The 22,206-nt window shown below is 46.7% G+C and overlaps 1 protein-coding gene across 3 annotated transcripts in view; it reads left to right on the top strand.

Annotated features, from left to right (window-relative positions):
- KDM5B (lysine demethylase 5B) overlaps positions 1-3,756 on the top strand; it is an 87,124-nt gene extending 83,368 nt beyond the window's left edge. For 2 of the 3 annotated variants that reach the window (XM_033200214.1, XM_033200213.1), the window contains exons 26-27: positions 1,149-1,469; positions 2,004-2,966. In XM_033200214.1, coding sequence (XP_033056105.1) covers positions 1,149-1,469; positions 2,004-2,141 — 459 coding nt within the window. In that variant the 3' untranslated portion in view covers positions 2,142-2,966. Of the gene's footprint in view, positions 1-1,148; positions 1,470-2,003 lie in introns of all 3 variants that reach the window. The other variant, XM_033200212.1, reaches the window with a different exon arrangement.
- The last annotated feature ends 18,450 nt before the right edge of the window (positions 3,757-22,206 follow it).

Here is a 22,206-nt window from a genome sequence, read left to right as displayed (position 1 = left end):
ACAGTCTGGGGTGGGGGTGTGCTTGCTTTTACTCCTCCAAACATAACCAGGCAGCTGGTGTGAGCACTGGGTGATTAGACTGAGGATGACCCATTTTGAATGCTGACTTACCTGAAGGATACTCCTTAATGTCCTGTTTCTTAACATAGTTAAGGATACTGCGGCTGCTGCCACTTCCTTCTAGTGAACTCACCGACCCATCACATTTAACGCCCCTGAGAATATAGTTAGGATAGAAATCTGCTAGGGGCCGGGCACGGTGGCTCACGCCTGTAATCCCAGCACTTTGGGAGGCCGAGACGGGCGGATCACGAGGTCAGGAGATTGAGACCATCCTGGCTTACATGGTGAAACCCCGTCTCTACTAAAAAATACAAAAAAACTAGCCGGGTGCGGTGGCGGGCGCCTGTAGTCCCAGCTACTCAGGAGGCTGAGGCAGGAGAATGGTATAAACCTGGGAGGCAGAGCTTGCAGTGAGCTGAGATCCAGCCACTGCACTCCAGCCTGGGCGACAGAGCAAGACTCTGTCTCAAAAAAAAAAAAAAAAAAGAAATCTGCTAGGAAGCCTGAAGCCAAATTAGGGAAGAACTTCACTAAGATAGCATGAGGGCTGATGTTGACATTTAGAATTTCATTTTTCATTGTGATACCAAGTAGTATGGCACGATCATTGAATGTATTCAGTTAATGCACCTTACTCCTATATGGTGTGGGGGTGTACATCCTTCAAGAAGGAAGATTATTAGTGTGGTTCCTCAGGAGCGTATCGGTCAAAGGATAGACATAAACACCTAGACAGAAACTATAGAGTAGTCAGTCATTCAGGGATTTGGTGAAAGGAAGACTCTTAGTGGGCACTTCTCCATCTTCTGGTATTGGTTGGCTAATTTGAAGGCTAATCACATCTTTAACATTACCTTTTCCGGTGATCCTTTGGTAGCACTAACAGTGACAGGGAAAGGAAGTATGTTAAACCCAAACGGGTTGTCTTCTATAAGACTGGGAAGGGAGTGGTTAAGATGCAGTATTTTTTTGTGTGTAAATTGGGGGATCATCTGATTTCTAATTTACGTGCTCTCTTTAGCTTCATTAGTTTTAGTAATAGGTGAACCATAGGCTAAAATTGAACTTTCCTATCTTCCACCCAGAATGACTGTTGCCGAGGGAAGCGAGATGGAATTAACAGTCTTGAGAGAAAACTGAAGAGACGCCTGGAAAGAGAGGGCCTCTCCAGTGAGCGGTGGGAACGAGTTAAGAAAATGCGGACCCCCAAAAAGAAGAAAATCAAACTGAGCCACCCCAAGGACATGAACAATTTCAAGTTAGAGAGAGAGCGTAGCTATGAATTAGTTCGTTCTGCTGAAACTCATTCCCTGCCCTCAGACACATCCTATTCTGAACAGGAAGACTCTGAGGATGAAGATGCCATCTGCCCAGCTGTGAGCTGCCTGCAGCCAGAAGGAGATGAGGTCAGTGAGGTTTGGGCCATAGAGGACATGCTTTCCCTTAACTCAGAAACCCTGTAAGCTAGACCTCATCTCGCTGGGTCTTTCTCCTCTGCTTATCTGCTTTGAGCTGATCTGAATGGATTGCTCAGCCCTTCCCCCACTGATATCTCTGCTTTTACCATCGTTCCTGGGTCTCCTCCCTTTTCTTGAAGAAACTCTTGTTCTTCCCTTTTTCCTTTTCTTGCTCTTCCAGCTTTCACCTTCCCGGCGCTAAGAAGGTGGGAGGGATGCTGATGTGATGTCCTGTGGCTTACTTATCACAGGGCAGCGCTGTCTTAACCCCAAAGCAGACACGACTTGAAGAATGACTTTGATTCGGTTGCTTTGGCTAGGGGGCCAGCTACACTCATTTGGCTTAGCTGTTGTGCCAGAGGTCCCGGTGGTGAGACAGTGGCCGTTATTGGCAAACGGCCTGAATTTCTTGAGGCTGGCCTGCCCAATTTTGAATCCATTTTTTTCCTCTGAAAACCCCATCTTCCTGCTCTTTGTAACCAGGTGGACTGGGTCCAGTGTGATGGCAGCTGCAATCAGTGGTTTCATCAGGTCTGTGTTGGTGTCTCCCCAGAGATGGCAGAGAAAGAAGACTACATCTGTGTGCGCTGTACTGTGAAGGACGCACCAAGCCGAAAGTAAAAAAAACAGATACCCCCCTACTTAATGTAATTCAGGACTCCAACCAAGAGGATTTCTTCAAATCTCAGCAAAGCTACAGGACTGGTACTCAAGCCAGCCTGTAAACGGTGCTATTTCTATTCATTATGGGATCATTTTTCCAGGACTCTTTGAAGAAAAGAAAAAACAACTAAAAAAATTTTTGACACTTTTTGTATTTTTTCCTTAAGAGCTATTTGTGGTTGTTGAGGTTTGAAAAGCTGACTGTTTTTTGCAGGGGTTCCCACCAATTTGGAAGGCGTTGAATCTAGCACCTTTTCGTGTACAGCATTAAAATTTTACCTCTCTCTGGGATTTACCAGCTTAAGAGTCCAACTCACTTCCAGTGCCCAAAAGGGCACCTACCAGAAATTCCAGTAAATCCTCATTTGAGGAAACTCTCCCTTGTTTACTCTGTTACCACATTGGGGAAATTTTTAAGTTTTTCACTTTGGGGGTTTTTGTTTGTTTCTTCTTTTCCTTTATCCACTTTTCTTTTTCCTGGTAGACTAGGTTTATTTATCTGAGCAATAACTTCTGTGTTGGTTTCAGTGGCTGGAATTAAAACAAAACAAACTTCCAAACAGTGTGTTGGTGCTTTAGCGATTGATTGATGTACAGAACACAAATGTCTAGTTTCTAGTGTCACTGATGAACTAGTGATGTAGAAAAGAGACCTTTCTGTAAGTAATTGCCACAGCTGTATTTTGGCTTTCTCCCTGTCCCTTCCTTTCTCCCCTATTTTTTGGTAGCTTGTATCAAATGTTACAGTTTACATTGTGGAATAAATCCTTCGTCCTAACAGAACACTAAATGCTGATTATTTAGAGCCATTAGAGCACAGCTTCTTCTGCCCCTCTACTGTTGCACAGCCAGAAGGGGCTGCTTGCTTTTGCCTCTGCCCAACCATGTTGCAGTAGCAGTGGATGTTAGCCTGCAAACAACATTAGGGGATTCTTCTTTTGTTTCCTGCTCTGTTTGGTGGGCCATATGCCTACAGCCCTCACTAACAAAGAACCCCTCTGTCTTCAAGGACTAGAACCTATCTTTAAAGCCGTGCTCTTTTAAAATAAGCTTTCTCAGAATGTTGACAAATTACTTCAATCCTCAAATCAGTCCTCCTTGTGAAATGATGCCTTTATTATATGTGAATTGACAGGGGAACTTGGTTTAGGGTTAAGACGTTGGAAGGAAATCTAAGGAAAATTAATCCTCATAGAGGTCCGGGTTTAGTGTATGTCTTGAGAAGAGACTTGTGAATTCCCAGACTCTGCCTCCTGGTTTCCTTTCTCATTTCTTTCTAACTGTAGCTATCATTACGGCTGTGGATAGCCCATAACTATTTTCCTTGCTTTTCTTTTTTAAAGGGCTCTCTTCTGCACTGGAGAAGACATTCTGATGAATGGACTTTTGCTTTTTCCTATTCTGTTGCCAATTTTTGTTTTCCCCACATTCTATAGCCATAAACCTGAAGATGAGTAAAACTGGTGGGTCTTTAATAAAACAACAACAAAAACAGCAGTTTGTGATATAGCAGAGATTTAAATGTACTCTCCCCTTTTATGCACTTCAAATAATTAAATCTCTTTAAGAATGACTTCTAGTTGTCTGCAGTTTTCTGCAGTTGTTGTGATGTTTCTCCTCATCTGATGGTGGTTCTGGGGCAAATAGAGAAGAATAGTCTCCAGAGTACAATCTGGAATCATTGTGGTTTGGCCTTGCCAGTATTCAAATTCTTAGAACCCCCTCCATCACCCCCGACATTGAGATAGGATGCCAGCTGTCCCAGTCCTCACCTTCCATTGAGAAATTAAGCTTAAAAAAAAAAAAAAAAAAAAAGAGAGAAATTAAGCTTAAAAGGAGACCCTGCTGCTAATATAAAGCCACTGCCTTTAGAGAGCTTTTGCCATCTAGTAAGCACAACCCCTGCCCCAATCCCTACTAGTTTTTCTTCTTCACCTGTGGGTGGTACGTAGTCATTGACAATAGCATCTTTGAGGAGGTCAGATCTTTGTATCTGTGAGTGAGGCAGAAAAGGTAGGCATGTATGTATTTGAACCACTCCCTCCCTGGATGAGAACCACTCATCATTTTACGTGTGATGATGCTGAAGTTAAAGAGAATGTCAGTTGCCCAAAGCTATACTGTACTACTAGTCAATAACAAAGCCTGGGTTTTGTCTTCCAGTTTTCCTACAGTATTCCTCCTACCTTGTACACCATCACACTAATGAACACAGAGATACATTTACTTTCCAATTTATGCCTTCTGTTGTATCCCTAAAATGACTACAGACCGATGGGATCTAAAAACCATGTTTCATTGTGTGTTAGCAATGAAGCTGGCCTGTGTCAGAGAAACCTCTGAACTTGTAGGGGAAAAATGATGAAATGCACACGGAAACTGACACTTCGGTTTCCGTCTCAGTAGTCCTGCAGTTTTGTGAGGTGGGAGAGGGGAAGGACTGTGTTAAGTTAGAGCCTGAGCCAGAAGGCGGGTCAGTGGGTAAAGAAAGAAAGGGTAGATGAGGTGTGCCTCCCACCTCGCCTAAGTGAATACTGTTTGTTTCTTGTTTTTCCTTCCGGATCAGACTTTGGGGGATTTCTTTCTTTTTTTTGAGACCGAGTTTCACCCTTGTTGCCCAGGCTGGGGTGCAATGGTGCGATCTTGGCTCACTGCAGCCTCCACCTCCCAGGTTCAAGTGATTCTCCTGCCTCAGCCTCCTGAGTAGCTGAGATTACAGGCATGTGCCACCATGCCCAGCTAATTTTTTTGTATTTTTAGTAGAGACAGGGTTTCTCCATGCTGGTCAGGCTGGCCTCGAACTCCCCACCTCAGGTAATCCACCCGTCTCGGCCTCCCAGAGTGCTGGGATTATAGGCGTGAGCCACCGCGCCTGGCCCAGGGATTTCTTATATAGAATAAAGGGCTTGATTATATGGAGCTTCTATCCTGGAGAAAGGTTATGTAATTTGGACTAGCTGTAAAGGAAGTTGACTTCTTTACAGCTTCATTTCAGTATCCTAGGAGGTCGGGATTCATTTTTCTATCTCAAGTTAACCTAAAGGAGAGATGCTACTTGTGGTGATGGAGGTTGGTAAAAACTGGAATTTCCAGTGAAGAGCTTAAGAAAATGAGGCTTTGGATATTTTGGCAGAAGTGTGTGAAATGCACCTAATTTGCCATTATACTCACCATCAAAAGCAACACGGTCCTTTGGGTGTTAGTGCAAGATTAGCCTAAGAGCAGATCTCTACCTGGAAGAGGGTGAAACATGGCTCTCTACTGATTCGGGTTGTACTCTGAAGCTCCTTTGTAATGGCTTTCTGCCTCTTTTTATTCCACTTAAAAATCTTGATGGATATTTGGCAGTCTGTTAAGACCTGCTTCTGGCTTGGAGCAGGCATTGATTGGTATTTAGTACCCACAGGTGTTTTTCTGGGCTCAGTCTTGCCTATGTTTGTTGCCATATAGCATAAATCGGAATGGATTCCAGATGCTATATACCTGTAACAAGAGACAGAATTGGACAACAAAGATTTTAAAAGTCATTGCCCACTGTCAAGCATTAAGCCAGAGCTGGTTATTCATTATCAGACTGACTACATGCTAGTCCATGCTAGTGTCAGCCTATATTAAAAGTCTTTCCTTGCCATAGTGCTGCAGAAAACACAATCCCTTCTGATGAAACATTGCTTCTTGGGAAGAAGAGCTGAGGAAAGCAATGAAGATCCCAGTGTCGGCCTTTATTGAGCTACGTATGAGGGTCAGGGTCCCTCGACTCCTAGTGACTATGAAGCAGCAGAGTGATGGCTTCGCCGTCTTTGCCCCTGTCACCAGTGCTTTGCATGTGGTTCTTTTAAGCCTCTCAGCTTTCTTTTCAGAGGCTTCATATGTAACTCAAAGAAATGTTACTGAAAAGCTGCCTAAACAAAATTGTATAAAGTAGGAATTTGTATAAAGTAATACTGTTGTAAATCCATCTTCAAGTTGTAAAGAATCAATTTGTGAAGTTATATTTTCACTTCTTCCTTCAAATTTATGTGAACAAGTTTTTCATGTTTCAATATTGCTTACATAGGAATGCACCTTACGTTTTTATCAGGATAAATGGAACATTTAAAGCCAGTCAACAACAGAACAGATAATCCAGCTCCCTGTTTGTGTTCTGGGTTAATTGTGCAAGGATGAAGGGCTAGAAAGTGGTGAGTTTGGGTGTGTTTCTTATTTTCAGGATAACCAGCTGCACTGCAATAGAGGAATGGAATGGTGAGGTCCTTTGACCTGTTCCAGGTGAGTGGAGGCCAAAGAACATTCTTTCTGCCTCCCCTTGGATGGGAAAATTGAGAAATTAAAAAGTTGCCTTTCTGAGGAAACAAAAGTTATTTTCTCTATTTAAAATAAATCTCCAAAGGCATCCCACTAAACACCAAAACTTTTAGCTCCTGGCAAACTTACCTAGCTAGAAGTTGGAGAAGAGTGGAGTTTCAAACCCTGCTTTCTTTCTGCCAATATGTTTTCACTGACTGATTCTGCTGCGAACACGCACACACACACATACACACACAAAAGCCCCTTTTGTATATGATCAGGACAAGTAGTTCAACAGTTAATAAAAAAGTTAAATTATTGGATGAGAAAGATACATTTAACCTAAATCATAAATATGTATATCCATTTATTAAAAACTAAAATTGAGAAAAATTACAGTTTGGGGATGAAGGCCTTCATTCATAATAGCCATAATGCGTTATCTATGATGTCAGCTTGATTGAGCTTCTTTAAAATGCATAATGAATTTGAATAACAAATTTACTTTTTTTTTTTTTAAAAGACAGTGTTTCACTCTTGTTGCCCAGGCTGGGGTGCAATGGCATGATCTCGACTCACTGCAGCCTCCACCTCCCAGGTTCAAGGGATTCTCCTGCCTCAGCCTGCCAAGTAACTGGGATTATAGGCATGTGCCACCATGCCCGACTAATTTTGTATTTTTAGTACAGGTAGGGTTTCACCATGTTGGCCAGGCTGATTTTGAACTCCTGACCTCAAGTGATCCACCCGCCTCAGCCTGCCAACATGAGTCACCATGCCTGGCCTAGGAATTTGATTTTAGAATTCTAAATATTTACTCATTTTCTTCAATCTTTTGTAAGAATTTCACCCACCTAAATTGACAGTTTTACAAGCTTTTTATTAAGAAAACTATTTTCGGCCGGGCGCGGTGGCTCAAGCCTGTAATCCCAGCACTTTGGGAGGCCGAGACGGGCGGATCATGAGGTCAGGAGATCGAGACCATCCTGGCTAATACGGTGAAACCCTGTCTCTACTTAAAAATACAGAAAACTAGCCGGGCGACGAGGCGGGCGCCTGTAGTCCCAGCTACTTGGGAGGCTGAGGCAGGAGAATGGCGTAAACCCGGGAGGCGGAGCTTGCAGTGAGCTGAGATCCGGCCACTGCACTCCAGCCTGGGTGGCAGAGCAAGACTCCGTCTCAAAAAAAAAAAAAAAAACTATTTTCACACTCATTTCATTGGTTTATGTAATAGTCAATTAAAACATAGTTACTATAAGAAGTTGACTAGTATATGATTAGGAACAAATACTACTCGGTGAGAATAAAAGAGAGCAAGCCACCGGTGCTCATCAGGCCAAGACCTTGAGTACATTTTACAGAAGGAATGTAGAGGGAGAGCATAGGTTGATCGAAGTTGCTTAAGAGAGTGTCAGTGTCTGGTTGTGTGTGTGTGGTTATTGGTTTTGTTTTTGTTTTTTTGAGACAAGGCCTTGGTCTTTCCGTAGTTTGGAGTGCAGTGGCGTGATCACAGCTCAATGGAGTTTCCACCTCCCATGCTTCAAGCGGTCCTCCCACCTCAGCTTTCTAGGTAGCTGGGACTATAGGTGTGGGCCACCAAGCCTGGCTAATTTTTAAAAAATATTTTTTGTAGAGATGGGGTTTCACTATGTTGTCCAGGCTGGTCTCAAACTCCTGTGATCAGCAGGGGGATCATCCTGCCTTGGCCTCCCAAAGTGCTGGCATTACAGGCAAAGAGAGTATGTGTGTTTAAATCATTTGGTCTGCCTCTTGCAAGACTTTCTTCTTCTTTTTTTTTTTGAGATGAAGTCTCACTCTGTCACCGAGGCTGGAGAGCAGTGGCGCAATCTTGGCTTACTGCAACTTCCGCCTCCCAGTTCAAGTGCTTCTCCTGCCTCAGCCTCCCAAGTAGTTGGGATTACAGGCGCCCACCACCACGCCCAGCTAATTTTTGTACTTTTAGTAGAAACAGGGTTTCACTATGTTGGCCAGGCTGATTTCCAACTCCTGACCACAAGTGATCCCCTTGGCTCGGCCTCGCAATGTGCTGAGATTACAGGAGTGAGCACCTAGGAGATGCCTGGTATAGATCTTTTTTTTTTTTTTTATAGCCCTGTTTGTGGAGTACTTTTATTTTTTAGAGATGTCTTGAAATCTAGCAGCCATGTTTAGCCTTAAAGTGGCCACCCTCAAATGGCCAAAATGCCTCAATGATTGGTTTCCTTTTCCCTCTTGAGACTGGGAACCCATGGTCCTTAACATGTTGTGTTCCACAGACACCTCTGTATATTCTCAGGCAATTTCACAAGAGGAGGCAGATCCTGGGCACAGGTTTCTGGACTTTGGCATGCCTTGGGAGATTAGCAGAGGACCTACCTGGTGGACATGAGTGCCCACATCCTGTTTCTGTCCCCTCTTCACACCCCACTCAAACCCTTCAAGGAGCAAGAGTGAACAACTAAAGTAGGTCTTACTGGATCAAGGAAAAGAATGTCCAGAGAGCTAAGCAAAGGGGAGTTTGAAGAGAGAATAAGGCGGGTGTGACTGAGAAGTGCAAGCACTTCTCAACATCTTTCCCATTGATATCATTCAGTATGTCTCCTTTGAGCCACTGCTAAACTTAGGGCAACTCTGGCTGCCACTCAGCTTGGCCACCAGACAGCACCATTCGGTTTCCATAAGGGCCATGTATCCTCTTGCCATATTGATGGCTGGTCCTGTTGGCCAGAAGGAGGGAAAACATGACACTGAGTTTAGGTACTAATCTTCAATAAGATTATTAGGGGTTATAAGGCTCCAGCCCCTACTAGCGGAGAAAACCTTTGGGTCTTTGCATACCTTCTCCCCTAAATTTTGGTCATGGGATAGGTTTATGTATATATCAAAGGGAAAATGGGAAGAGTCGAGGTGCTCTTGGTGTAGGCATTACAATTTAAGTGATGACCACAAGGAAAGGTGGCCCTGGTCAGAGGGCAAAAGTGTGCTGATCGGAAACTTCACTGTCAATTCCTCACTCCAGAGCTACCTTCACTGGACAAGGGTAGGGGACAGAATTGGCATGTATTATTTACTGAGGGCTTTTTATGAGTCCTGAATGATGAGGTCCTCAGAGAAGCAGACAAAGGAAGGGATCATTATCTCTTGCTAGTTGGCCTATAGACCGAGCACTGAGGAATCAGTTGTGACTTAAACTGGGATATGGGCAGAAGTGGCATAAGGCTTGTGGCCAGTAGCTGAGCCAGACTCCAATCCCATGTCCTTTTAATACTGTGACCTCTGTCACCTCAATGAGTTTAAAAAACAAAACACACTGGGTGCGGTGACTCACCTGTAATCCCAGCACTTTGGGAGGCCGAGGCCAGCAGGAAGGTCAGGACATCGAGACCATCCTGGCTGACACAGTGAAACCCCGTCTCTACTAAAAATACAAAACTCAGCCAGGCGTGGTGGTGGGCGCCTGTAGTCCCAGCTACTCGGGAGGCTGAGGCAGGAGAATCGCTTGAACCCGGGAGGCAGAGGTTTCAGTGAGCCAAGATCACACCACTGCACTCCAGCCTGGGTGAGAGTGTGAGACTCCATCTCAAAAAACAACAACAACAAAAACACTTCTATAGCACTAACTACCAGATATTGTTCTTACAGCTTTTTTTTTTTTTTTTAAATTAATTGAGACAGAGTCTCTGTCGCCCCAGCTGGAATGCAGTGGTGAGATCTCTGCTTACTGTAACCTCCACCTCCTGGGTTCCAACGATTCTCACGCCTCAGCCTCCCGAGTGGCTGGGATTACAGGCATGTGCCTTCATGCTGACTAATTTTTGTATTTTTAGTAGAGATGAGTTTGCACCGTGTTGGTCAGGCTGATCTTGAACTCCTGGCCAACTCTTGGCCTCAAGTGATCTTCCCCCCTTAGCCTCGAAAAGCGCTGGGATTATAGGCGTTAGCTACCACGCCCAGTCTTCTTAGGGCTTTACATATGTTATTTAATCCTTGTAACACATGAGGTAATATTCCCTGTGAGTGAGGGTGGAAGGCTGGAATTTTGATGCAAAATTGTGCCCTCACTTGTAAGCTTTAAAAAAAAAAAAAAAAAAAAAAAAAAGGCCAGGTGCGGTGGCTCAAGCCTGTAATCCCAGCACTTTGGGAGGCCGAGACGGGCGGATCACAAGGTCAGGAGATCGAGACCATCCTGGCTAACACAGTGAAACCCCGTCTCTACTAAAAATACAAAAAACTAGCCGGGCGAGGTGACGGGCGCCTGTAGTCCCAGCTACTTGGGAGGCTGAGGCAGGAGAATAGCGGGAACCCGGGAGGCGGAACTTGCGGTGAGCTGAGATCTGGCCACTGCACTCCAGCCTGGGCGACAGAGCAAGACTCCGCCTCAAAAAAAAAAAAAAAAAAAAAAAAACTGCCTCTATAGGATAATTTGTTAGCTTTAGAGTTCAAAATAAGGAGCATGCACCATATCTGCCAGATCCTTGGAGGTGGGGGCAACTCCAGTGTTCTGAAAAGGAAGGCTAGCCAGCTACAGCGGCTCACGCCTGTAATCCCAGCACTTTGGGAGGCTGAGGCAGGCAGCCTCCTGATCTTGAGGTCAGGAGTTCAAGACCAGCCTGGCCAACACGGTGAACCTCGTCTCTACTAAAAACACAAAAATTAGCTAGGCGTGATGGCTTGCTCCTGTAGTCCCAGCTACTCGAGGGGCTGAGGCAGGAGAATCGCTTGAACCCAGGAGGCAGAGGTTTCAGTGAGCCAAGATCACTCCACTGCACTCCAGCCTGGGTAACAGAGCTAGACTCCGTCTCAAAAAAAAAAAAAAGAAGGCTGTGCCCAAGTCTACTGCTTTTTTGCTCAGTAGGACAAATTAGTAGCCCAGTCTGAACTAATGGCAATCACAGTTATTTTTCTTGCTTGTAATATCAATCCCCTAATATACTGAAACCATAGGGTGGGGCAGGTGGGATGGGATACTAGAGAGGAAGTGGGTTTTTTCCAGGCCTTTCGGGACAAGCCAGGAGGAGCTTCTAATAAGCAACAGAAGAGGGCAGCAGAGGATTAGGATTGGGCTGCTCTCCCCTCCTAGTTCCATGGGAGAGAAAGCGGTGGTGGAAAGACTTGAATACCCAAGGCCACTCTCCATTCCTTTTCTGGTCTGCGACCTGCCCTAAAGTTGGACATCAGGATCTAGTCTTCTGCAATGTTTTGCCCCTCACAAAATTCTTCAGTTCATTATCTAAATCTAACCTGCTTGCTGTTTGGAAGATTAGGTTGTAGATTTAATGTTGTTTTAAGTTTTTACTCTTTTTTTCTGTTTTTTAAAAAATAGAGATAAAGTCTCACTATATTGCCCAGGCTGGTCTTTAACTCTTGGGCTCAAGCTATCCTCCTGCCTCAGCCTCCAAAAGTCCTGGGATTATAGATGTGAGCCACCATGCCCAGTCTAATTTTTATCTTTTTAGTAATGGAGTCTTGCTATTGCCCAGGCTGAACTGGGCTGTAGACCTAAGACTGAAGATCAGGCTTTGAATTCTCATTCTACCTGAGGTGGAGCCAGTTCCTAAGCCAGTGGTGATCCCAGTTATGTGCCTAGCATACTAACCACCTCCTGTATTCTCAGCCCAGGACTAGGCTTTGTAGATTTGTATAGAACATGGACACTGCACTGCACCCAAGGAGCGTGAAATTTAATGTAGAAGGAAACTATGTGAAAAAATGTTTCAAGTCTCTTGTTCCATTGTGCATGCACATTGTGATGGAGCTAGAGAAGAAAGAGCAAGGCTTAGGAAAGGTGAAAATTGGATTTGAGTTGACACTCGAAGTAAGGTTATTGTCAAACTGACCATGTGGCCTTGCCAAAGATGGAGGCTTGGCATATTTAAAATAAGACTAGTTTACAAGGTCCCCAGGGTACTCTGTCCTTATCTGCCCCTCCCCTCATAAGTTTAGTTTGGCTGCAGCACCCTAAAGCACCACCTAAGGTAAGTCAGGAGCATTGGCTGCAAATTGTTCCAGTAATGGTTCTCTGACTAGGGACAGGCCTTGGCTCAGTGGTTACCTTGAATACTGAGGCAACTCTGTGTGTGAATGGAGAAGAACCAGGGAAGAGGTCCCAGGAGTCTGTGCTCTGCACCTTCAGGGACTTCTGTGGGGCCAGAACTAGATGTGCATCTAGGGCAAGCTGAGGAAGAAGGCATTTCACATTAGCACACTTCATGATGAGAAATAATAAAAGCTAACACAGCACTTGGTACGTGCCAGGCTCCGGATCCCTTGCATGTATTAACTCATTTAATCTTCACAACATCCCAGTGAGATTGATACTATCACACCCATTTTACAGATGAGGAAATTGGGCTTCAGCGAGGTTAAGACTGAAGGCCATTCAGCTGGTACATAGACAGCCAGGATGCACCCAGACAGTCTGGCTCCTGAGGCTGAGCCCTGTAAACAAGATGGAAGGCCTCTGAGCTGCCTTTCAGATGTGTGGTTCCGCAAAGCAGTAAACCATTCCTAATGACTCCCCAACATAGCTGCTGATGGATGCCCTTAAAGGCTGTGGTTTTTCTTCCACCAGTAGTTGAGTGAGGCTTATATAAGCCTTCTTTTAGAGAACTGAGTGAACATTCTTTTTTTCCTAAACTGGTTTGGGTAATTCACTCAAGTTGCAAATGCATTTCAGCTGCCTCTTTAAGGCTATGGTACTTGCTGCCCCAGAGGGCAGACACTTAGGTCTGTAGGCAGGGACCCTGCCCTCAGGAGCCTGCTGGAGGGTGGGTGGCAACTCTCCCATGGTACTCAACTCTCCCCAACTCCTCCACCCACCATCAGCAAAGCCACCTCAGGTGGGACTGAGGCCAGGTATATTGCATTCCTGGCAACCAAAGCAAATCCATACAAGAAGACCGTCGTGATGGGGAACTGCATAACAAATGTGTGGAAACTCTTAAGGTGCCTGGCCTGACTAGGGAAAGGAAACCACGGCATTAGGCAGGTCAGACCCAAGGTAGCTTGCCCTTGGGATAGCAGAATGTTTTTGGGCAGAAGCTCCTAGACAGTACTCCAAAACCCAGAAAAAAGACCCAACAATGCTGGGCGCAGTGGTTCGTGCCTGTAATCCCAGTACTTTGGGAGGCTGAGGCAAGTGGATCACCTGAGGTCAGGAGTTTGAGACCAGCCTGACCAACATGGTGAAACCCTGTCTTTACTAAAAATACAAAAATTAGCCAGGTATGGTGGTGGGCGCCTGTAATTCCAGCTACTTGGGAGGCTGAGGCAGGAGAATCACTTGAACCCAGGAGGCGGAGGTTGCAGTGAGCCAAGATCACACTACTGCACTCCAGCCTGTGCAACAGAGCAAGACTCCATCTCAAAAATAAATAAAAAATTAAAAAGACTCAAGAAACATGTTTTTCCTGTATGTCTTAGTATGTGCGCACATGCACACATGCACACACAGCTATCATGAGTCTAGAAATGAGACCATGTGCAATCAATGTCCCATGACCGGGTTGGGGTGGTGAGGAACAGGATCTAACAAAGGGTGTTCAATACTCCTTTTTGAACTTTTCTCCAGCCAGGCCCTAGACAGTACGAGGAGGTAGAGCTATCCCATGGCTTCTAGACTCACTGAGCTTCCTTGGGAAAGTCACTCAACCTCTCTGGAGCAAACAATATAGAGAATCATAGCGGGCGCGGTGGCTCAAGCCTGTAATCCCAGCACTTTGGGAGGCTGAGACGGGCGGATCACGAGGTCAAGAGATCAAGACCATCCTGGCTAACACGGTGAAACCCCGTCTCTACTAAAAAATACAAAAATCTAGCCGGGCGAGGTGACGGGCGCCTGTAGTCCCAGCTACTCGGGAGGCTGAGGCAGGAGAATGGCATAAACCCGGGAGGCGGAGCTTGCAGTGAGCTGAGATCCGGCCACTGCACTCCAGCCTGGGCGACAGAGCGAGACTCCGTCTCAAAAAAAAAAAAAAAAAAAGAGAATCATCATTAGGCTTGCTGGTCTTCTGGAGCCAGAAATAATAACAGTTACTGTAATAGTCAATACACACTGAGCACTGACTGAGCATCAGGTACTGTGCTAGATGTCAGATAATTTCAGGTGACTCTCACCACACTGCTATGAAATGAAGTCACTAACTCATGGCCTCTGAGAGGTGAGCCGAGACTGAAACTCAGGAAGTCTGGCTCCAGAATCCAAACTGGTAAGCACGACAGTACGTAGTATGCGGCGGCCTTTCAGAAGTCAGCAAGGGAAGGGAACTTACAGGGCCTCTAACACAACTCCAGCTGTGAGTGGTTTTTCTAAAAGCATAAAATGGATCAGGTTGCTCCCATACTTAGATTCCTTCAATGGTTTCCATTACCTTCTGAAGAAAATCCAAACAGTTGGTCTACAGAACCTGTCATGAGCTTGCCTTTGCCTCTGATCTTTCCCTCCTCCCCAAACCTACCCTATACTCTAGCTCCACTGAGCTATTTACATTTCCCTAAGCCACATAATAGAAGCTACCTATTTTGTTAAGGCCCTGCTTGCTGTTTATAACTATTATACTATTTAATCTTCACAACAATCCCTCAAAATAGGTGGTGAAGTCTTCATTTTACAAATAAGGACACTGAGGCTGTAGAGTAGTCACACAGCTTTCTGATTCCAATGCTTAAGCTCTTCAATGAGTGCACTGTATACTTTTATCCCACTACTGCTGTCTTTGCCTGGAATGCCATTCTCTTCATTGCCTACCTAGAAAACCAGTCTTTCCTCTAGAGGTAGCTGAAAGGTTATTTCATTGGGGAAGCCTGCCATTATTTCTTGACTTCCTACCAGGTTGGGTTAGTGACTCTCTCTGGTTCCCACAGCATCTTTTACTTTTGCTTTTTTGGCACAAGTATCTCAATTCCTGCGTCAAGGAGGCTGTGAAATCCTTGAAGCGTTTAAGTGTTCCCCTCCATGTTGCCCGCTCCTTGCAGGGCTCCTGACAGATAATACCCTGGGTAGTGGTATTATCTGCACTCTAGACAATTTCTTTTTTCTGGGTTTTTTTTTTTTTTTTCTTTTTTGAGACAGTTTTGCTCTTGTTGCCCAGGATGTGGTGCAATCTCGGCTCACTGCAATATCTGCCTCCCAGGTTCAAGCGATTCTTCTGCCTCAGCCTCCCAAATAGCTGGGATTACGGGTGCCCACCACCACACACAGCTAATTTTTGTATTTTTGGTAAAGATGGGGTTTCATCATGTTGGTCAGGCTGGTCTTGAACTCCTGACCTCAGGTGATCCACCCACCTCGGCCTCCCAAAGTGCTGGGATTACAGACGTGAGCCACCGCACCCGGCCGTAGTAAATGTTATTGACTGGATAGGTGATGGGTACATGGACAAATATGAAGCTTAAGAGACTTGTTCCAGATTTGCTCCTGAGCGACAGAAAAGAGTGGCAGATGGTCTTGGGATAACGAAGAAAGGACTGTATCAATCCTAGAGCTTCTTCCCCACATGTCTCTGCTGTGGCTTCTTGTGCTTTGGTGCTTGCCTTCCACAGCTAGGGCACATCCCAAGGGCAGTTCTGTGATACAACTCCAATTTATGGAGAGTTTTAATGGACACAGGGATATTAAAGCACCAGGGTTAATATTCAGAAAATGTTTCAACCAACTTGCTTTTCATCTCCCCCATGCTGGGTAGCTTCAAAGCCTACAGTTGCCCTCTGGTAAGGAGAGACATCCTGCCCTCCTGTGATTAGTAGTCTGAGCCATTTGATCTTCACATTCCAGAACGCGAGCACCTCAGAAGAACCTTCTCTTCTATGAGGGGGTGAAAACTGAGGCTCCGCAAAACTTACCTGGGACATAAAACTGTGACTGGTACTTCTCTGCAGAAGGAAGAAGGGTCTGCTCTGGTGTTGTAGGTTATTATTCCCTTTGAAACTGGGAGACTGAGGCAGGAGAATGGCGTGAACTCAGGAGGCAGAGCTTTCAGTGAGCCGAGATCGTGCCACTCCAGCCTGGGCTCAGGAAAAAAAAAAAAAAAAAGAAAGAAAAGACGAGGTCCTAATGATATTCTTTAGTTCCTGGGATCTGATAAAATTCTGTGATTATTATTTGCATCCTAGTGACTTTCTTCCACATGCCAGAGATGGTCTTGAAAACTTTAAAAATCTTCCCCTCTAGGAGTATAATGTTATAGATCCAGTAGTCCCCTGTCTTCCCCATTCTGTTGTATTTAAAAGTTTTATTTGAGCTCAGAGTTATTTGATTTTATTTTGTTCATTGCATAGAGAAGAAATAATTATAGTCCACTTAATCAGCTTTTTGGAAGAGATGGCCTTCACTGCCTGTTAGAAGACTAGGGTTTTTCTTTTTTAATTAAAACCTAAGATATCATGTAGATTATATGATATATGATATATTATATTTATCTTTATTTTGCTCATGTTTGATTTCTTCCCCCACGTCTGATCAGTTCATGTTTTCTATATTGAAAGCATTTTGGGATCAGGCTCAGTGGCTCACACTTGTAATTCCAGCACTTTGGGAGGCTGAGGTAGGAGGATTGCTTCAGTCCGGGAATTCAAAAGCAGCCTGGGCAACAGAGAGAGACCCTGTCTCTACCCATAATTAAAAAATTAATGGGGCCGGGCGCGGTGGCTCAAGCCTGTAATCCCAGCACTTTGGGAGTCCGAGACGGGCGGATCATGAGGTCAGGAGATCGAGACCATCCTGGCTAACACGGTGAAACCCCGTCTCTACTAAAAATACCAAAAAAAAAAACTAGCCGGGCGAGATGGCGGGCGCCTGTAGTCTCAGCTACTCGGGAGGCTGAGGCAGGAGAATGGCGTAAACCCGGGAGGCGGAGCTTGCAGTGAGCTGAGATCCGGCCACTGCACTCCAGCCTGGGTGACAGAGCGAGACTCCGTCTCAAAAAAAAAAAAAAAAAAAAAAAATTAATGGGGCATGGTGGTGCATACCTGTAGTCCCAGTTACTGGGGAGGCTGAGGCAGGAGGATCACTTGAGCCTCAAGGCTGCAGTGAGCCCTGATTGTGCCACTGCACTTCAAACTGGGTGACATAGCAAGACCCCCATCTCAAAATAAATAAAGTAAAATAAAGAAGATAAAAGAATAAAAAAAGGAAAGTATTTCATGGGATATCTAAAAGTTGACTGTAGTATGAAATATGTTATTATTTTTTTGAGATGGAGTTTCACTCTTGTTGTCCAGGCTGGAGTGCAGTGGCACGATCTCAGCTCACTGCAACCTCTGCCTCCCAGGTGCAAGTGATTCTCCTGCCTCAGCATCCCGAGTAGTTGGGATTACAGATGCCCGTCACCATGCCCGGCTAATTTTTGTACTTCTAGTAGAGACGAGGTTTCACCATGTTGGCCAGGCTGGTCTCAAACTCCTGACCTCAGGTGATCTGCCTGCTTCAGTCTCCCAAAGTGCTGGGATTACAGGTGTGAGCCACTGCACCTGGCCAGACATGTATTATTGAAGAGTAAGTAGTATAATGGTTATAAACACTGAGCAGGGCCTTAGCAAAATAGGTAGCTACTGTTATGTGGCTTAGGGAAAGGTAAATAGCTCAGTGGAGCTAGAGTACAGGGTAATTTAAATAAAAGTTAAAATACATTTAAGCTTGGTATGTCTACAAAATTAGATTAGAAGAAAACAAAGACCTTTAGTGATAGGAATTGCATGTAATTTTTTTTTTTTTTTGAGACGGAGTTTCACTCTTGTTGCCCAGGCTGGAGTACAGTGGTGTGATCTCAGCTCACCGCAACCTCTGCCTTCTGGTTTCAAGTGATTCTCCTGCCTCAGCCTCCTGAGTAGCTGGGATTACAGGCACCTACCACCACACCTGGCTAATTTTTGTATTTTTAGTAGAGGTGGGGGTTTCACCATGTTGGCCAGGATGGTCTCAAACTCCTGACCTTGCGATCTGCTGGCCTCAGCCTCCCAAAGGGCTGGGATTACAGGCATGCGCCACTTTGCCCAGCTGTAAGCTTTTAAGAACCATTTACTCAGTTACAACCAGTAAAGCAGGCATGTTTCAGAGGAGAGTTTAGTCATTGTTTGCTTAATTGTCAGGAACAATACAAACTGCTCTGGAAGAATAATATGGGTATGTGCAGGGGGTGGGAGGGAGAGAACAGCAGCTTTCTGAAGAGGTGTTTGTTTCTGTGTGTATCAAGAGAAAGCAGAAAATGGGAGCTGGCCAGGGTCAGCAGGGATGAAGACTCGCTCTCCTGTCCCAGCTCGTTTCTGTTTGCTCTAATGACAACAGCAGGGCCTGGAACAAGTTTGCAAGGACAAAGACCTGACCAGAACATCAGGGAAACAATCCAAGTGTGAGGTAGTGCAAGTGCTAGTGGGCCTATGATCAAGGATGGACAAAAAAGGAATTATTTAAGCAGAAGGTGGGTGGCAGGCAGGAAAAAAGTACAGGGGCTTTCAGTCTCCAGGGCAAGTTGTGACAGGGGCAAGATGCTGCAGTTCCCTGCTCTCTTCTCTCTACTCCCTAGAAAAAAACAGAAAATGAAGCCACCAAGAAGCACTCTATTCAGCAGAAAGTGGTAAAACAATGTAATCGGGGAGTTGTAGACTTTCTTCCTAAATAACTCTCAGTGTTAGATAGCCCTCCCCCACCTTTTGTGGGTTCAGAACGATCTTGCATGGAAGCAGAGGGATTGCCCTGATGGCCCTGGATGGGCCTGCAATTGAGTGATACTGGTCTAAGATACCAGAGGCTCAACTTTCTACAATGATGAACAGTTGAAAAGCAAAGTATCTAATAATAGGCTGGGCGTGGATGGGGTGGGTATCTTCTCCATTCTTTCCTCTTCCAGCTCCCGAAGCCTGGGGGAATAAGCAAGAAGGATGCTGAGCTCCTGATTAGGTTTGTAACCCAGACACTACTGGTCCTGATGAATTAAAAGAACATTAAGGCCGTAGCCAGGGACACCACATTTTTCATTTAACCAAATTGATTGCAGCATTGACTCTCCTAATAGCCTGGGAAGGCAGGCTGGCTTCCTCTGACGTGCTTAGGAGAAGAAGTTGAGGCACCAGATTGACACAAGGCTTTGATCAGAACAGTAGGCAGCTGAGTCTGCTGCCGTGGAAAAGTTGAAGCACATCAGGCCAATTCGCTGGGCTTGATTGTGTGCGAGGAGGCTACAGCCCTCTTTCTGGCTGGAGTCAGGCAGATACTGTCAGCACGGGAAGTAGCAAGGAGTGAATAGAGTAGAGCCAGCCCCTTTGGGGAAGCAACAAGTCCTGGAACACACCTGGCTAAGGGTGGGGGTGGTGGGTACCCTCTTTGAATGTGAAAGTCTCATTCCTAGTCCATTGTAACTTGGCTCCCCACTTCCTCCACTGCCCGTGTTATGATTGCTCCACAGGTGAACGGGGAGGACCTCTGTGCCTCAGGGGCTGTGGGCACAGCTTCAGCCTGATTGAGGACTCCCCAGAAGTCTTCCCCCACCGCTTTTGTAACATCCTCTGAGGTGGCAGCCACTTTCCGCCTTGCGCTGAGGCAAGCCAAACTGGGGATAGTCTCCAACTGGGGATGGTCTGCCAGTAACACCTGGTGTTATTGGCACAGTGATCTCCAAAGTGCCCTCCACTGCCTCTTCTCTCCCTCAAGCCTGAATCCCACTTGTTCTTTGCATCTCCTCATATTGCATTCATTCCACCTCTCACTCACTCACCAAGTATGTATTGAAGACTGACCTCAGTCCATGTATGGTTTTGTACCCAAAAGCGAGGCAGGATGCTACAGTCCTATTATAAAAGTTAACTCCAGGCCAGGCGCAGTGACTCACGCTTGTAATCCCAGCACTTTGAGAGGCCAGGGTGGGTGGATCCTTTGAGGTCAGGAGTTCAAGACTAGCCTGGCAAACATGGCAAAACCCCATCTCTACTAAGAATACAAAAATTAGCCTGGTGTGGTGGCGCACGTCTGTAATCCCAGCTGCTCGGGAGGCTGAGGCGGGAGAATCCCTTGAACCCAGGAGCAGAGGTTGCAGTGAGCAGAGATCACACCACTGCACTGCAGGTTGGGTAACAGAGTGAGACTCGCCTCAAAAAAATAAAACAACAACAACAAAAAACAAAGTTAACTACAAAAGAGTTAAAGTTGGTATTCAAATTGTGCTGTAATGAAGTCCTGGTGCTGCCCTGGCAGTTCCTAGGTAGGTTAGGAAAGGCTCTACTTTGCCCTTGCCACCCTTCTCGTTCCCGCAGGATCTTCCGAAATGCCACCACTTACTGTCTGCAGCTCCTTGGCCCAAGGCACCATTCAGGGACTGTTTCCCCACCTGCACACTGCCCACCCAAAATGCCCACTTTAAAAGGATGTCTTACGTCTTAAGCAAACTAACATGTGTGAACACCCTGTCTTTAATAACCAGTAGCGTCCTCCTTTTCTTTCCACCGCCTTCCAGCTCCTCTCTCCTTGCCACCCTGCAGTTCTTCCTCTCCCCTCCGCAGTTCTATTTCCATAGGCCTCAGGCACCGCTGTCTTCTCCCAAGCATCTTCCTCTTCTCCCAAGCATCCTCCTCTTTCTCACCCATCTTTTAGGCTCAGAAGCCCCCACCATTCAGGTGGCCACTATAGGTAGCGGTGACCTAAGCGGGGACGGGAGAAGGGGAGGCTAGGGGCTCAGGGATCCCAAAATGGCCATGGTTGGGAGGGCTCCTAAGCTCAATAATTTAGCCTTGAGCTGCGGTGGGTTCGGGAAGTTGGAGAGAAGGAGCTAGCTCGAAAAGAGACCGGCTCTCTGGGGTGGGGAGGATGGAGCCCCTTTCCCGTTCGCTTTCCTGCTGGGGAACCCGCCTCCTCGACCTTGAGCAGGAGGCGGGGTCGCCGAGCGCCTGGGGGGCTGCGCAGAGAGGACCCGTCCCGGGGGGTCAGGCCCGCCCTCCGCCTCCTCCGGACCTCCTCCGGGCCTCCTCCGCCTCGGTCCCCGCCCTCCCGCGCCGCTAGGTCTCCTCCCCTCACTGCAGCGCTTGCAGCGCGCGCCCATCGATCAGGCCCCCTCCCTCCGCCGCCTCGGCGCAGACTGCTAAGCTCAGCAAGTCTTGCGGCAAAGGCACTTCGGGGCCGAGTTGGGGCAGCGGCGGAGCGGGGACTCCGCGCCCCAGGGGAACGGGCGCCCCTGCGAAACCGTCGCCAGCGCCGCGTCCTTGCGGCCCGACGCCCCCTAACATCGGGGACCCCGGATCTCTCCAGCCTCCTTCGGGTCGCTCTCCGGTAAGTCCACACCCCCGCCGGTGGAGGCACGGATCTCCCTCTTCAAAGTTTCTCCTTTTCTGCTACTGAGTCGAGGGGCCACGGGGTGGTCTGGCTCCCGAGAGGTGAGTGGGGTTGGGGAAGTTTGAGGCCAAGGGGGCCGGGAGTCCGCACCGTCCTTTGGGGGAGTTTGTAAGCGTCCGGATGGAAGGTTCGTCTTGGGGAGCCGGACCCGAGGGGCGAGGAGCCGGCTCCTCTGAGGGACTGGGGCTGGCTGGGGGCAGATTTCCTCCCGCGGTCTCCCGGCGAGTTGCTGCAGAGAGGGGCTGGCCACGCGCCCCCGCCCCTCTCTCCTTTCCCTGGGACCCCCCCACTTGCGTCTAGCCCAGCCCCTGCCCGCCCAAGCGGTCTCCAAGGAAGGTTCTTTTGCCCCAGTCTCAAGCTTCGGGGACTCCTGGCACCGCCGTCGTGGGAAGTTGGGGGGAGGTCTGAGCGCTAAGAGCCGGA

The sequence above is a fragment of the Trachypithecus francoisi genome, unplaced genomic scaffold (genome assembly GCF_009764315.1).
Source record: "Trachypithecus francoisi isolate TF-2019V2 unplaced genomic scaffold, Tfra_2.0 Lachesis_group5, whole genome shotgun sequence".
Lineage (NCBI taxonomy): Eukaryota > Metazoa > Chordata > Mammalia > Primates > Cercopithecidae > Trachypithecus > Trachypithecus francoisi.
This window is presented reverse-complemented; position numbering and strand designations above follow the sequence as displayed.